Genomic DNA, 17,649 nt, shown 5'->3' with positions numbered 1-17,649 from the left:
TTATTATTATTATTATTATATATATATATATTGTTGTAGCTATGCGTGACTTTTAGTTTATAAAATCCTACATCCAACGATGAAATGCTATCAAAACAGTAGCGCTGAGATATGCTGAGCCTCTTCAGAGGGAGGTGTCACCCCTCCTCTTGCTTTCTCTATCTCTCGCTCTCCCGACTCTCTCACACACAGTTCTGTGTGAGTTTAGAATGACAGATTGCCTGACACAGAAAGACATTCAAAGGATTCCCTGACAGTGGCAGTTGAACAGCTCTGTTGATGCCAGGAATACTCATTACTTTCTCATCCGGGTCTTCTCGCTCCTCTTATGGTAGTATTTACTTTGCCCAGACCACGGAGCTAGAACTGGCTTTGAGGCGCTGAGTATGTATTATTGTGAGTGGTGAGGAGGAAGACGGTACGTCGGATTTCACGCAGCCTCATCTGGAACGCAGTAGTTTTGAGTGGAGAGAACTGTTCGTGTGAACGACAATAATTTTCCTCAAAGTTCATAGGTCTTTCACAGATGAATATTTAATGGCTTCGGAATGGAGATAGCCTTGGTGAGTTTTGAAAACGGCGGCGCAAAAGGGAGCGGTGGAAATGCCGGCGAAGTCTGCCAAAACGCGCTGGATCATCCCCAACCAGGCTTTATCCAGACAGGGTTCACTGAGGGCTACAAGGAGTCAAACACGTTGGGCAGTCCACCTCTAAGCACTAAGTGGAAAATTAACGACATGAACAACACTTTTGGCTGCAACGAAAATGCCATGGATGCGCTGTTGCGCGCCGACCATAGTCCGCATCTGTTTGATGAGGACATGTTGGACATGGACATGGACAACGATAGCAATGAGAGGGTGTTTATAAACATTGCCGGACTACGGTACGAAACACAGTTGGGCACCTTAAATCAGTTCCCAGATACTTTGCTGGGGGATCCTAATAAGAGAATTAAGTACTTCGATCCACTTCGGAACGAGTACTTCTTTGACCGCAACAGGCCGAGTTTCGATGGGATTCTATATTTCTATCAGTCGGGGGGGAAGATTCGGCGACCCGTCAATGTGTCCATCGACGTCTTTGCCGATGAGATTCGCTTTTATCAACTGGGGGAGGAGGCACTGGAGCGTTTCCGTGAGGACGAGGGCTACATCAAAGAGGAGGAGAAACCCTTGCCACAAAATGAATTTCAGAAACAGGTATGGCTCATCTTTGAGTACCCCGAGAGTTCTAGCCCTGCACGAGGGATTGCAATTGTGTCTGTGATTGTCATCACAATATCGATCATAACGTTTTGCTTGGAGACGTTACCAGAGTTCCGAGATGAGAGAGAACTGCCAGTCACTGTCAGAGGGGACAACAGCACGGCCGCCCGGCCGTCGCTCACCTTCACAGACCCCTTTTTCATCATAGAAACCACCTGTGTGATATGGTTCACGTTTGAGCTTATAGTGCGCTTTTTCGCCTGTCCAAGCAAGGCGGAGTTCTCTAAGACCGTCATGAACATTATTGATATTATGTCCATAATGCCTTACTTCATCACAGTAGGCACTGAGCTGGCCGAGCAACAGAACGGCGAAGAGCACCAAAACGGTCAGCCATCCATGTCTCTGGCCATTTTGAGAGTCATAAGGCTGGTGCGAGTGTTTCGAATATTCAAACTCTCTCGCCACTCCAAGGGCCTTCAGATTCTGGGCCAGACTTTAAAGGCCAGCATGCGCGAGCTGGGCCTCTTAATCTTCTTTCTCTTCATAGGAGTTATCTTGTTCTCGAGCGCCGTGTTCTTCGCAGAGGCGGACGAGCCGGAGTCTCACTTCTCCAGTATCCCCGATGCCTTCTGGTGGGCGGTTGTGACTATGACCACAGTAGGCTACGGGGACATGAGACCCGTGACGGTGGGGGGTAAAATTGTGGGCTCTCTCTGTGCCATCGCTGGCGTGTTGACCATCGCTTTGCCGGTGCCTGTCATCGTGTCCAACTTTAACTATTTTTACCACCGAGAAACCGATCAGGATCAAGCATCACTCAAAGATGACAATACCGCCGGCAGCGGCCAGAGTCCAAACGATGAAATGAAACGCAGTGGCAGCAGGTCATCTCTGAAGTCAACAGGAGATGTGGAGAACAACGACGAAACAAACACGCCTGTGGAGAAAACTAACATCAAAGCTAACAGCAGCATGGACATCAAGAAATCCCTTTACGCATTTTGTCTGGACACGAGGGAAACAGACTTGTAGACCCTCAGTGTCGGGCTCGGTGTCCACCCGTAGATGGTGGCATCATGGTACTGTGAAAGTCACTCAGTCCTTGAAAAAAAAAAAACTCATTTGTGTGTTCAAAGGCTTTTGCACAATGTTAGAATCAACACGATATTGCGATTCAGGAAAGTTTTGCTACCCTGTTACTTAAGCACAGCACATACTTTTTCTAATTTGAAGAGCACATTCATTAAAATCCCATTTTAGGCGCTGATTGAATCAAATGGACGTAGGCTAGTAATTATGTTGCACATTACACATCATAGGCCTAAATGCTACATGTCATCACAGGAAAAAGCGGGACGGTCAGGCTAATGGATAGGGTGTGTGAATGGATAGTTGTCTAGATGAAAAAAAGGTTGAATAGTTTACAGCATTGGGTTGACAGTTGCATTTGACAGATTTGTTTTGTTGGCCTTAAATTAACTACTATACCAACAAATCATGTCGACCTTGAAATAAGTGAATTATATAGGCCTACATGTTGGAAAACTTGCATAATGGGCATTTCGATTTTATTAATGTATCATTTATGTAAATCAGGCTACTGGAAATCACGCAACAAACACATTTCAGAACATGTACATATTTTTGAAGTCATATATCAAGCTGGTGATTCTAACTATAACCTGAAATATGAGCACACTTTATATATAAGAAACATCAACAAATATATGTGGTTCGTGAATAGCCTGAACGTCTACCCTTACATGGATTCTTTCTTTATTTCATAAAGAACTGATTTATATTCTTGATATTAGTCTACATAAAGGTGTTGCGTTTTTTCAGGGGACTTTTTTTTTAAAACGGACCTAAACAGAAAAAAAAAACATTGTCAAGAAATATGAAAATGACTCAATGGCAGCCTTGTTTTCACAAGAGCATTCTGGAGTGAACGCTGTGTGATGAGAATGCCCTATTGACACACAGAGAGATACATACAAAAGATACTGTTCACGGGAGGATCTTACCAAATTAAGGATGCATAGAGTAAAATCATCCAAAGTGAAAGAACTCATCACAGCAAGACCTTCGACGCAAATAAAAGGTTAGTGCACAGCAAGCTTTTTAACCTGTTGCATGTCTGTTAATTATTTATGTCCTATTTTAAAAACACAGCGAATGGACGCATCTACGGTCTTGTTTGATTATGCAGGTAATGAAGTCAAGATCCTCCTCCACTACATTTTGGTGTGGGGGTGGCGAATTTGCATATATCATGAACTTTTTGATTATTTATTTGATTTGGTAGGTGTTGAAACCATAATTATACTTCCACAAACGACTTATTTTAGTTTGAAAGAGAGAAACTTAACTCGGCAGAAAGTGTCAGGATCTGTCCACTTTTGTTCGCGGGAACATTTCTTTATGGGGAGCTGTCCTTTCAGGACCACGCGGCTCCTAGTGAAAGGACACTGACTCGGGTTAAAAGGCTGACTTTGTAAACGCAAAAGCAACGCATCCTGTTTTCCGATGACCTTGCAATGCAACTCCTTCCCATTTACGACGAGGCACTGGAAAAAAAATGCACCCATATGCATATCAGATGAATTGTCATTATCATAATACACTTCACATGCATAACGTTATGGAAGAAAACCGCCGGAGTGATCATAATCGATTGGAAGTTGTCTGTTTACAATCCACAGTTGGTAACACAAAGCAATCATGGGGTTGGCAAAAGAGCATCGCTAGAGCAGGCTGTATATCGCACTACACCCCAGAATGTCCCTGGAGGCCATAGGAAAAGTGCCAGCAGGTGCTAGGTGCCGGAGCCAGGGGCAGAGCTGGGGGGCTGGGCTTCTTGGTAGCTCGCTCGCATGGCTGCACAGTGGAAACGGATCGTCTTTCATAGAAGATTAGATGAGGCTATAGTTATCAGAACCTGAGACACAATGCGTTAGGCATGTGAATGGGTGTGCCAGACCAAGAAAGAGTGAGAGGGCTGGATGTTAATATGTGTTTGATGCGTGGATGTACTTTCCATGTGTGTGTGTGTGTGTGTGTGTGTGTGTGTGAGTGTGGTGATAGGGAATGGGACTGCTATGTTAAAGTAAACATGTGCATTGGTGTTGTGCACCTAGGTGGAGATGTAATTAAACTAATACATGTTATTCTAACGTGAAACCCAATGATCAAAACCCATCATGTAGCTACTCTACACTCTTTCCTCACTGGCCCCAGCCATCTGGTTCCCCTCTGAGCCTAAAAGCCTCTGCGCTTCCAGAACTGTTAACTAGCTGCACACAGGCGTGTTAAGGCAAGTGTGCTTCCTCCTGTGACATGCTCCTTGACGTCGGTGTCCACTCGCGTCCCCCTTGCACCCCCCCCCCCACACTCCTCTACCAGCCTCCGCCGTGTCACTTTGAGTCAGGCAGGCCGTGGCAATGAGGCCAGCCTTCTGTAAGCAGCAGCAGTGGCAGCAGGCCATTTGAAGTCCAGTGCCACTGCCGCTCACATAGAGGCTCCGTGGAGAGCCCACACAGCCTTTTAAAACCCTTAAAGGTGTAGGTTTTTGAACGTTCTAAGTTCCGCAACAATTGAAGGTTCTAAAATTCTATGTTGAATTCAATGAACCCAGATGTTCTTTAGAACGTTCATTTCTCAACATTCCCGTCACACACCGGTGTGACGGTACTCCTTTAAGGGTTAGAGGCGCTCCACTGGTTCAGAGTGCAGTATTTGTGGCCTGAACAGAGCACACAGGATTTGTCCCTTGTGTGGTCACAGTAAGACTCAGACTCTAGATTGTTTGCAGTTGAGGTGGTGTCTATATAGGGCACCTTGCGAAAGCTTGCAAGATCTTAAACCTTGACAGTAATACAATATCCTACATACATTTTTACTGTAACTGCATGATAGTTGTGGTGAGGTGTCGGATGTGGTAAAAGCTCTGTTCAACCGAAGGTAAACGGAATGCATGGTCTCAGTATAACTATACATATTACATCCTCACACTTAATGTAAGTAAGAAATGAGTGGATTAAAACATAACAATAATAATATATGCTATATAAGTTCAAAGTATGCTAACAGCAGACAAGACCGAACAGTAAGCATAGTTTTGTGCTGGAGTAGTTGTACATCTGTAGGGAATCAGTCAGTGCTCTTCACTGACTGGAGTCCAACAGAAAGGTCAATTGAGAGAGTGTCAGAAGGCTGACAAATGAATGGAAGGATGCCTCCAGTGTGCATTGCGTGGGGGTGTAGTTGGATGGTTTCATTTTGAAGGCTGGAATGTTGACATGGGTGTCCCATCTCCAGGAGTAGTAGTGTGTGTGTGTGTGTGTTATCTTACAGTCATCCCCTGCTGGCTGGGGAGGGGAGGACCCAGCTGTAAGGGTTGCAGACAGGTGCTCTGAATACTGGACAGCAGGTGCTTCACGCCTGCATGTGTGTGTGTGTGTGGCCTCTGGACTTGCCTTGGCTGCAAGGGTACCCATGTGTTTGTTCCTAGATGGGCGATGAGCTTATGAAGTTGGTGGGGGGTGGAGGATAGATGCACGTTTGTTCCAGCATGTTCCTAACCAGCTACTAATCCCCAAAATATGGCTGGCAGCAGGGCTTGTGCCATTTTTAGTGTCGGACTCCCAAGAGGTGAAAGGGTTGAAAAAACAGGTTTTGCAGGAGGTCAGTGTCCTGAGGTAGTGTGAGACACTGACGAAAAGGGAGGTTAGCGCATTGCGGTAGCTTCAGTGCTGAAAGTGTCCACTTTCCGCTTGACTGATCAAGGAGACCTAAATATTTTACAAATGTGCTCACAAAGGGGATATTACACATGTGCATTAGAGTTTGAAAACTGTTTACGCAATTTAGACCCAATAGAAATAAAAGAAGAAATGCACTAGGAGTACAAAGAGGCGTTTTTGGAAGATCTGTCTCCCCCCCTCACCCCCCCCCCCCACACCGTTACGCAAGACCAGCCTGTCATGGCATGGCAGTTGAAGTCCGGGTTTTGATGTGCAGGCGCTCAGTGGGGTTCAAAAAAGCCCATCTATTACTTGCCCACTGATGGGGCCAAAAAAAGGCCCAATAATCCCCCCCATCAGTTTTAAAGGGCCAGAGTGATTGCCAACATAAGCAGGAGTCTTCTGCCAAGGTCATGGAGAACTGGCGCTGAGAGAATAAAGCAGTGGAATTCGAGTAGGGCAATATTGTGGTTGTCGTTCTGGCCAATGTGATAGACGTATCCTATTAATGTTCACAGTTATTGGAGCACAATGGAGATGTTATTCCGGACGGATGGTTGGAGAGTGATTTTTTATTTATTTTTTCCGAGCACGCTTTGCCTCGTGATGTTTTTTACCGTGTGATGTCTTTTCACACTCTTGGGATTATCTAGAGGGTTGAAACAGCGGGGAGGTGAGATAAAGAGTGTACAAGGGATCAAGGGCGAACACAAGGTCAACAATGATGGTACCGAGAAAGAGATGGGGGGGGGGGGGTGCATCACACTCCGTGTCATCACAATGCCTGGGGATAAACCTCAGCCTAGTTTATTTTAAGTACCATGACATCAAGAACATCATGGATATTACAATATTTCCATGATAGATGTTACTATCTAAATAAAATCTAAACAGCAAGGACACGTGACAGAAAAAGAGACGGCAACAAAACAGCAAGAAAAATAATAAGACTCAGACCGAAAGAATGAACAATGAAACACAGAGGAGAGTCACTAATTAGTGCATGTTGGCTGACCTCAAGTACAGCACATCTGCTCAAACTAAGTTGACCTGAAGTTGCCTAAAGGCTCTCTCTATAACCAACAAGCAGCAACTACTGGTACATCACCCTGTTATCTCAACAGCTCTCATTTTCTTTCTACAGTATCTTTTTGATCTACCAATCTCTCTTTCTCTCTCTGACCCTCTGCAAGTTATCTTTCAGGATGCTATTTGCCACCAGCCAGCCAGCCAACGGACAGAACTATTCATAGGTAGACTGCAGGTATATTTATTTGCTGTCTAACAATAGACAGCAAATATACCTGCAGTCTACCTATGAATAGTTCTGTTCATTGGCTACTTGGCTGGTGGCAAATAGCATCCTGAAAGAAGACACACTTACCCAATACACTTTTAGATGTACGATTCGAAGAGTCTACTTGGACTATGTTAAGATTGTTTGGATCCAGATGGCTAGCTTTCTTTAAGGGCCATACACAGCAAATGTGTACCCTACACAACACTCAGCACGAGTGGTCAGAAACTATTTATAGATAGCTCTATGGGTTAGAAGACTAACACTGTTGGTACCATAGAAACATAAATCTGGGAGGCTTTAAACACAATACTTGACTGTAATATTTCTAGAGGCACAGTGTATATATAGAGCAAAATACATGCCTCTTCAGAGGACAGTGTCAGTCTTTTTTTCCTTAGGTCACTGGCATTTACACAACAAAGTTTTCCCTAAAAGTGCTCAGAGGGTGAGGTCAGACACATGGACATTCCTTGGGATTGGAGATCTAAAGAGTAGCTGAACAAAGCACAATCCCTTTCTTTCATGGTCTTTCATTATTAGATCATGCAAAGTGCCATTACAACTTTCATCATGACAGCTGTTCTGACCATCCTTGAGATCTTGTCTGCCTCCACTAATGATGCCTTGAGTTAGGTGTGACTTGTATGTTCACTCTAAACGTTGTGGTACATATTTCTATTAAGATCAGGAACATGGTGTTTTTTTGTGTCAGGAGGCAGATGCTAATTACGTGACTATATGTGCCATATTTATCTCTGATTTGATTGGTCAGGTGAGATGTCATGTGACAGACCGTCACACCTTTGCTTGTCTGTCTTCCTGCCTGATAATGAATCATTTATTTGCAAAGCTGATGCACAGATAGCTCTTACATAATGATTAACTCATTAACCTTAATTAAATTAAACGTATGTTTGATGTGGTACACATGTGTGTTTTGACAAAGAGCAGACAGCTGTTATTCTTTTAGTTGAACTTGAAGTGTAAACAGCTCAACTTAAATATACGTCAACCTGTGCTCTCTCACGTTCCTCTAATGAGTCCAGTATACTTTAGAGCTTGTCTGAGGAAAAGCTCGAGGGAATCCAGTTTTCAGTTTTACAGCCAAACTCTTTTTTTTTTACTCAGTGCTGCAGAAATGTAAACAACATGACAACATCACCTTGTTGTGGTTTTCTTTCCCTGAACTTTTGAACTTATGAATCCTCTCTCTTCCCATCCCTGCCGTGGACACGCTGATGCCTAGAATCGCAGAATGAGAGAGAAATACAATTCCCAAAATGCTCGTCCTGCGATAATTATCCTCATCAGCTTATAAATGGGGGCGGGGGGGGGGGGCAAGAGGGGTAGACCATCACCAGCATCCTTATTTCCCTGTTTTTTTTTTTTTTTGTCATGAAACATGACATGTATTCAAATGCCATCTGCTCCAAAGCTGCCACTTTATTTCTGGCCATGTGGTTGCACTGGCCTACTATTCAAAACATCCACAAGGGCTTAGGCAGCGACTCCTGGACCGCTCTTCGTAAAGCCGATGAATCTTGTCGGCCGTGGGGGGGGGGGGGGGGTGTAGGTGGGGTAGGTGGAGTGGAGACCTCGTCGGACGTTTCCCTCTTCAGCCCTGTCCGATCTGATCCATGTGCTTGTAGACCACCCCGACCTCCCTCCACCACCACCGCTGCCGTCGCCGTGGCGACTTGTTATCTGCTGAGCACATCAATTAGGCAGATAAAAGTGGGATTTTCACTGATGCTGGGACTCCGGCCAATGGCCATAATTTCTGGCAAGGCGATGGGGGTGTGTGTGTGTGTGGGGATTCCTCTTTATCCTCTGCAGTCACAGAGAGTCGCCGGCGGTGACCAAAACAGGGAGGTGGGTGTAAGGAGGGAAGGCTAAGCGGCCCACAGAATAATGCCACTAGGTAGGGGTGGGTCCTGAGCTACCTTGTCTGATTCTCCATCTTTTAACCCAGCTCTGCTGGCAGGTTCAGTATGTGAGAAACTGATTTGTGGGGGAGAAGGCCTTACAGAATCTCAGAAAAGGCCTTACAGAATCTCAGAAAAGGCCTAACAGAATATTTTTGTGCAGTCTTTATCTTTTAACACACCTTGAAAGCAGTAGCAGGGCCTTTGAATAGGGTTAGGATTAGTTTTGTACCCTCCCCCCATTTTCATATATCTGGCAGTCATTGCTCCGTTGGGAGAAATCTTTTCAGTAGATCTGGGGTAGGTCTTTTCCTGAGACATCTCAGATGCACAGGAACATCATGCAGCATGACAGGCCATGTAAGTGGCCACTAATTTACATCTAAAGGAGGCAGAGGAAGAGGAGGAAGAGGGGAAGGTGTATTTGTGGTAGGCCAGCTTCACTGGTAAACTGCTCTGCCCTGGATTTTAGCTGAATTCAGGCCAGCAAGATATAAAACAGCTTAGAAATTGAGGTGACAAACGTTCAGGATGATTAAGTGAACAGTGAAGTTGACTTTGCGTGAACGACATTAAAAGTTTAAAATGAATACTGATCATGACAACAGACTGTAGATCAGAACTATGAATCACTGTAAGACCAAGTTAATTTTGTAAGATTTCTACTACAGTAGATCTGGAAAGGCAGTTATGGTATAAAATGTCCATGTTCTACTACAATAATATAATGCAGATGGATAGTACAGTATTGTGCTTTCTGTATACAAAGAAACACAACACACTTGTGCACACATATGCAAAAGAGTATGAGGGATAAGCACATGATTTGTATGGAAATCTGTCACATGACAGATCATCAGGAAGAAAAGAGTGAGGGCTCAGGATTAACTTGAATAAAGTGCTCAACGTAGGTTTCCAATGAGGAGTCAAATGTGAGCATCCATTTTGTGAAGCATGTGAGGGTTTTTTTCCCCATCTTGGCATATGGCCGAACGAGAGACTGTCATTTCACATAAACCTCACCATGACAACTTTTCTACAATCCGTAAGAGACAACGGATCATGGAAATGTTCAGAGGACTATAACTGGGAAAAAAATGTGCTGACTGAATAGCAACACTTTGTTACACAGGCCTACACATACTGACCTTGGCGTGCCTGAAAGTGCGCCTGTGTTAATGTGAGTTTGCACGTGAGGTGTTCATTATTTTCCTTTCAGAAAAAAAGACATCTCTGGACAACAACAACAACAAAAATTCTCACTGGAAAATTGAGAGAATTTTTGAAAATCTCAATGGGTATCAATACCCATCAATACCCATTAGGCTGCAATTTGCATGCATTTAATAATAGCTCCCAGTATGACAGCCATTAAACTCTGACTGACATTTGGCTATGCTAAGGCCAAAATCATGTAGCACCATGAGAGAGCAGTGGTCTGACCTGCTAAAGACCACATGCAGGTCCTCAGGGTTACACACAGAATAAATCTGAACTCACTTGGCCCAAGCTACCACTGCAGCAGCAGTACTTTTCCGGACAAATGGCCTGAACAGTACTCGACAGTGCCACGCGACTACCAAACAAATGCATGAGCTGGAGAAAAAAAGAAGTATTTTAACCAGTGCGCGCTGTTGTTTTTAGAGTACATGCATGGCCGATGGTGGCATTTGGGCCAGAGGCGATGCTAAGCCGTTTCCCTCCCTCCTCGCCAAGACTCCCTCATTAAAATGGTCTAGCTAATCCTGTCAACAGACTTGTGCAGATTAACAAACTTCCCCATCACAGATAACAAAAAAAACTAAATAAAAATAAATAAATAAATAAATAACTTTAAAAGAAAAAAAAAAACTTCATCAACACTCATGGGCACCAAATGTAGAGGGTTTAATACTGTAATCAAGGAGGTGGAAGCATGGCTAATCAACTAATACTAATTGCAGGGATAGGATGCAGGGTCTGTCACAGTCAGTCGCAGAAGTTGCGGGGGGTGGAGGGGTTGCAATGCAAAAAAGATTAGGGGGAAGTCTCGTTAAGAGTGACAAAAAGATGTCACACTGCGCGTGTGACAGCTTGCGAGGGTTGATGATTAAATATTTAATTTATTGTTATATACAGCACACCCCAATCAACTGAGAAGTGAGCTACACTGCACATGTGTAAATAGTTATATTTTGTATATTACTAATCATAATAATGAACTCAACTACAGTGACTTCAGTGGTAAGACATATCTTGCAAAGACCTTGGGAAAATGCAGTGATTGTAAAAACATAACATCTTAGATGGTGAAGACTACATCACTTTGTAGATTTGAGTTAGCACAAAGTATTCCAAAATTTGTAATTTATTCTTGGAGCTAGAAGTGCGTAGAGAGTGCAGGCCTCTGCCTAGGCTAAATACCATATTTCACAATGTTAATGATTTAATTTTTTTTTGCATCAACCCAGTGACTCATATCCATTCCAAATTGGATGGGTTCTTCCTTGGCCCACACTCTCTTGAGGATCCCTTGGGGATCAATAAAGTATCTATCTATCTATCTATCTATCTATCTATCTATCTACTACACCCTTCTGCTGAGTTTCATGAAAAAATCGGCCTGTAGTTATTCTGTAATCCTGCTGCCAAACCAACAAACAAACCATGTTGGCAGAAGTATATTAAAAGGACATTGGCTCGTTTACGGAAGTCTGAGCCACAACTGTAGCTTTTTGGCATCCAGGTTCACTTCTTCATCAAAGACTCCCCTAAATTGAATGCATCTTAGGTGTTGTCTTTGTTCTAATCTCTGTGGCTCTTCCCTCTTGCGTAAGCCTTAGTTTAAAAGGGACTCCTCTTGGTCAGGTGGCCAGGCTGTGGACGCCTTCTCTCTGACCTCTGTCTGTGGCCCCGTTGGGGCTGGGAGCCACCAAAGCATGGCCCCTATTACGTAAGGACAGTCTCCACCGGCCCAAAGCTATTCCTCCCACTGCCTTTTAAAGAAAAGCTGAGGAACTTTTGAACTGAAGAAAAACCCACAGAATAGAACTCATTCAAGTCAGTCTGTCTGTGGACAGAACTCATGTTTGACCATGACATTAGAGCTAGATAGAGAGAGTCTAAAAAGATAGTTTTATTAAGATAGTTGAAGACATCTGGTTTAAAAAGAGGTCTTGTTCGCAAGGTCACTGCCGGTTTAGAGATGACTCTAAGCAAGTTTTGAGAGATTTGCCGAGCTGGGAGAGTATAAAATGTTTTTTTTCTTTAAAAAAAAATAATAAAAAAACCACAAAAAAAAAAAATCAATCAAGTGTGTGGCATTGCACCACCTGCATTTGTAATATTCAGGATGAGAAGTAAGGTCAAGGTTCCCATTTAAGCTTATGTAACAAACAACTAACAGCCACACTCACACTAAGGGAATGAGGGAGATTGGAGGAACATGAATCTCACGATTCGTGAACGACTGAGGGGCCTACACATCACCATACTCCATGGGCTGTATGCGCTCTATAGGGGTAAGCGCGACAATAATAACAGATGTCAGCCTGTGTTCACAGACTTTTCAGCTGTGTGACGAGTCTGCCGTCTCTTACAGAGATGGCATGTGAAGGCTGAGAGAGAGAGAGAGAGAGAGAGAGAGAGAGAGAGAGACAGAGACAGAGACAGAGAGAGAGAGTGATGGCGCTCTGGAATACGCCTAAGCTCCAGGATGCCTTAACAGTGACTAATGCGTGCAGTGACTGCAGCCTGGGATGCTTGGAACAACACGAGACAGCTTGTTAGTCACTGACGTCAATGTCAGAATGACTGCAGAAGAAAGTCACAGCCTCGGCCTCAACTTGCTGTGCATGCGCCGATGGGGGTTGAGGGTTGGGGGAGCTGGGGGCACTTGGTGCAGCTTGCTGAGGCTTTTTTTTTTTTGGGTCCCATTTACATTTAAGGACTCGGACAGCACGTGCCATCCTTCAGGAGCGAATAACGGAAATGAACATAAAGGCAGACGTGATTTAATGTGAATTAAGGAAGAGCACATTGCACAGATTATATATATATACAGAGTATGCATACCGGTATATGCAGAGTATATTATAACTTTAAGTCTAAAGAATGTCATTACATTTACCAATGAAGGTCTTTGATTCCCTTGAGTACTGTCACAGCTCTGAAATGGTGGCACATCTATTTTGGTGAGGTGCGCTTGACAGCAGGACTGACACTTGTCCACAGTTAACACTGTGTGGGTGATGTCACCCACGCACATAAAAGGCACACATGCGCACACACACACACACACACACATACACACACACACACACACACACACACACACATACATCCTCTCCGTTTAAAACTATGTGGTCAGTGCTGGGTATGGAGCACTGACATGAGAATGTGGTGTGTGAGAGATGCATGTGAGACTTCTCTCAGGACTGTTACAATGGAGTGCGTGCATGTGTGTGTATGTGTGTGTGTGTTTGTGTGTGTGTGTGTGTGTGTGTGCATGTAAACGAGAGAGAGATAGAGAGAGGGAGAGAGAGAGAGAGAGAGAGAGAAGTGGTGATCTGCTGGGAGTGCCGCCCCACTCCCGTGCTGAGTCACACGCTTCATCTCGTCCCCTCCAAACATCCCTCTGTTCCACCACTGAGGCACAGCCATCCACTCTGCACACACAACTAAACATGTACCTTACTGGGGCGAGAGTACGGTGGCCCAGACAGATCAACCAAACGCTAAAGCCACAACACAAACGCAAAAGCCACAACATGAACGCATTGCACCCAGGCATACACACCTACGTATGCATTCTATCCAGGCATACACACCTACGTATGGGCCTTCCATGTGATCTGTGGCTAGAACTCCATGTAAGCATTCTAACCATGCGTGCACTGCACACCTACGTATGTACCTGCCATGTGATACAAGTGCTACTTCACTTCTGCCCATGCAAAAGCTGAAGCGTGTGTGTGCCTTATGTGTGTTGTAAGTGTTCCTACACTTTGGCAAAGGCAAAAGCTCAATATCAAAGAGCATTATGTTTTGGCTGGTGGTTTGACAGTACAGCTCAGAGGGGTCAAGTGAAAATGACAGAACGTGTCAAATGTCATAACCATAAATTAGCCTATTTACTTAATCAATTAATCCCAATCATGTTGGGGTAGTGTGGAACATTCAGGCCTCTGAGCATGACAGGGATGTGTGTGTGTGTGTGTGTGTGTGTGTGCATGGGGGGGGGAGGGGGGTTACTAAATTAATATATTCAAAACCCTTGGGCAAGGGTACAACTGTTAAGGCAGCGATTTCAGGATGTGGTGACGGTCTAAAAACATGTCACGTTCCGTTGTGTTGGATGTGAAAAAAAAAATTGCAGTGTATGAACTCATCACAACTGAGGCTGGAGGGAGAGAAAAATGATTCAATTTATTAAGGTCAGCTGAATGCACAAGAGATTAGAGAAGGATTTTTGACAAGTGACACTAAAAATGACTCCTTAGGAAAAAAAAATCAAAAGACAATTTGGATGTTTTCTATGTCATACCAGAGGCCTCTAAGAAGGGAGGAGGAGTGGGATGCTACGCTAGCATTCCAGGGTATTTACACAGCTATGGCAGATTAATAAATAATGCCATTACAGCCATAATTCCTCTCAATACGTCTCTTTCTGCACCATATGTGTGGCCGCACGGACCCCCGAGAGCCTATGGGCAAAGCGACGAGCTATGCTATGCGTGTGACGAGGCACACACTCATGTTCTGTACCACGGGCTAAATTAACAGGCTAATGAAGCACACTCACTGATGTGCTCTAAACTGGAGGGATTATGCACTGGAGTCTATATAGGGAGCCGCACACTAAATATGCCTTTGATGTTGACACACTGCACCACAGTGTGGACACTGCGGAAATAAAGTTGTTCTGTCGCATGTATTCCTGAGTTTATGGTCCCAGTGAAATATAATCCATTTGAGTTGAAGGAAGCCATTATGAGAACTTAAGTCTACTTGACTTGACTGGCTGACTGGCTACTGACTGGCATCCTGCAGTAACGTGAGAGCGTAGTAATTTAAAACTTAACTAGATTTACCGCATAGCGGTACAAAATATGACCGCCGCTCAGTCCTGTACATCCATTCCGCGAAAATAAATCATATTAATGAATTTGTCTCCATCTTCTACTCCATCCCCCACTCTTGAAACTTTTGTGTATGCTTGTTTGGAATGTGTGTTTGCACACATTCCGCACACAAAGTAGCCTACTGGCGCTGCAAAGGTGAATAGATTTGTTTCTGGGCCAAAAAATTTGTAGCATTGTTATAAAACCTTTAAAATCTCTAATCAATCACAAGTAGGACAGTTCATTACAGTCCATCCATTGCAACTGGACTGATGAAAGGTACACCTGTAGGCTACATTGTATATGGGAAAAGCAGAAGGTAGCAGCATAATGTATTTATTTATTTATTATTAAACAAAACAATCCCTGTCAGTTCCATGCAGTTTTCAACAGCTATCAAGAAGAGAGGTCATGTCATGGATTTTTGTGAATGTTTCTTCTTCTACATATGCATAAGTTTAGTCATCTAGTTCAAATGATATTCAGCTTTATTGTCAATGCACAAATTAAATACCAGTAGTCTAAAACAAAATGCCATTTTATCCAGTGGTGCAAATAACTGACATGTCCAAAAGGGCCTTCATGAAATGCGTTGCGAGACTGTTCATACACATTTTAACGGGCAAAGTTGAAGAGCTACTGTCCGTTATTGTTTGTGCAAATAATATGCTGATTCATGTTTCCTTGCATTTTGCAACTATGAGGTCCATGGTGAGCTCAATCTTTTGACGCAATCTTTTGATTTTCACCCAGCCTAGTCCATGGTAGGCGCCCGATAGAAATATTGTTTAATTTTGCGATTGAGATATCCACGCACTTGCGCCCCCCCTGCGACGTGTTCGCCCCCCGGTTTTAGAGCTATTCTAAATGCAAAAATGCATAGAGGGAGTTATGACAAAACCGTGACTGTTAACAAACTATAAGCTATATAAGGTAGGCCCTATGCTAGGCCTATTACACAACACAAATTGTCACTAGGCTATGCTGGCGACCCAAATAAAATCTCCTTTGGAACCAATGGCTTACACCTTACAGTATCAAGCTGCCACCTCTTGGCGAAAAGTTAATGGTTTTGCATATCAGTAGTAATACATTTCACGTAGCTGTGTGAATCACGGAAAGGGCGAATGAAGTGGACACTTCTAAATGGAATCCAACCCACTGTACAGTAGCTCAAGGTCTGTGGCTAAAGCAGCCATAATGAAAGCGTTATTATTGTTTGGATACTTCACACACACGTGTTTTTTAATCGCATAGAGACTACAACTACCAAGCTGGAATCAAAGCACATCGACTCCCCTCTCACACCCTAAACACGCACTTCGAACTACAAAAAGCGCCTCAGTCTCACGGAATAGCCATAGGCAAAACTGTATCTGACCGGTGTAACGTTGGTAGCCTACTAAATCATCCATCGCAAAGAATGATTTTTGTAGCACGTGCAACAAATATGTGTAGCCTAGGTACAGCCCTTCCCTGAATACATCTCAACGTGCGCTCTAAAACATCTGGTTAAAATGGAGATGTAGATCATCGGGTGCGTTAATAAATCTACATTGCGGCGAGTTGACACAAATTAATTACTTTGACGAATTTATGTAGTTTCAGTTACTTTACTTTGAGCTATGCTCTTCCTTACTTGAATCACCTTCACCTCCAAAATAGAGGATTGAAGTAGCCTATATGGGGGTTTGGGAATGAACGTTGACTCAGATGCTTTTTGAGACCTTGAGCAGAAATGTCCCAGCCCGGTGTTTAGGATGCATCATAGACAGGTTATCTTTCAGGTAGCCTATATATTTTCCATTAAAAAACCATCACGTAGCGAACGTGTTGTGGCTAACTCACTTAGCTCCTGTTAGTAGCCTAGGTTATGATCATAAGCAAATGAGATGACAGTCGAAAGATACAATTAGTGCTGTTATCGATTTGCTTGGTAGCCTATAAACGCATTTATGGTTTTCTACAAATACATCAATAATCAAATTGGCCTCCATCACTCAACCATGCTAACGGTAACATTATTTTACCTACGTTCTGCTATTGATAGGATTAACGTAGCCTACCTGCAGTAAAAAACAAGCATGTCCGATAAACATTCTCAGATTTATTTCGGCTTCAAGAGGAAATGGGAATTACATGTTATGCAGAAATCATCCTACCCTTAGATGTTCTCTGCGGTAAACTACTGTAGCCTACAGTCTTGTCCTTTATTTTGTTTTAAGTGCGTGCAGGGTGTGAGAGGGGAATCGATGTGCTTTGATTCCAGCTTGGTAGTTGTAACATTATGCTGATACCTTTTGCTTTTCCCAAATACAATGTAGCCTACAGGTGTAAGTGACCTTTCATCAATCCAGTTGCCATGGATGA

The 17,649-nt window shown here is 43.6% G+C and overlaps 1 protein-coding gene across 1 annotated transcript; it reads left to right on the top strand.

The window, feature by feature from the left end:
* The first annotated feature begins 548 nt into the window (after positions 1–548).
* Positions 549–2,243, top strand: LOC143136602 (potassium voltage-gated channel subfamily A member 1). Its single transcript, XM_076297310.1, has one exon. The coding sequence runs from the start codon at positions 549–551 to the stop codon at positions 2,241–2,243; it is 1,695 nt and encodes a 564-aa protein (XP_076153425.1).
* The last annotated feature ends 15,406 nt before the right edge of the window (positions 2,244–17,649 follow it).

The sequence above is a fragment of the Alosa pseudoharengus genome, unplaced genomic scaffold, assembly GCF_046254945.1.
Source record: "Alosa pseudoharengus isolate Yale_2024_CS ecotype anadromous, Long Island Sound unplaced genomic scaffold, YU_APseudo_1.1 YU_APseudo_1.1_scf_20, whole genome shotgun sequence".
NCBI lineage: Eukaryota > Metazoa > Chordata > Actinopteri > Clupeiformes > Clupeidae > Alosa > Alosa pseudoharengus.
Note: the sequence above shows the minus strand (reverse complement) of the source record. Positions and strands in the feature narration are given on the sequence as shown.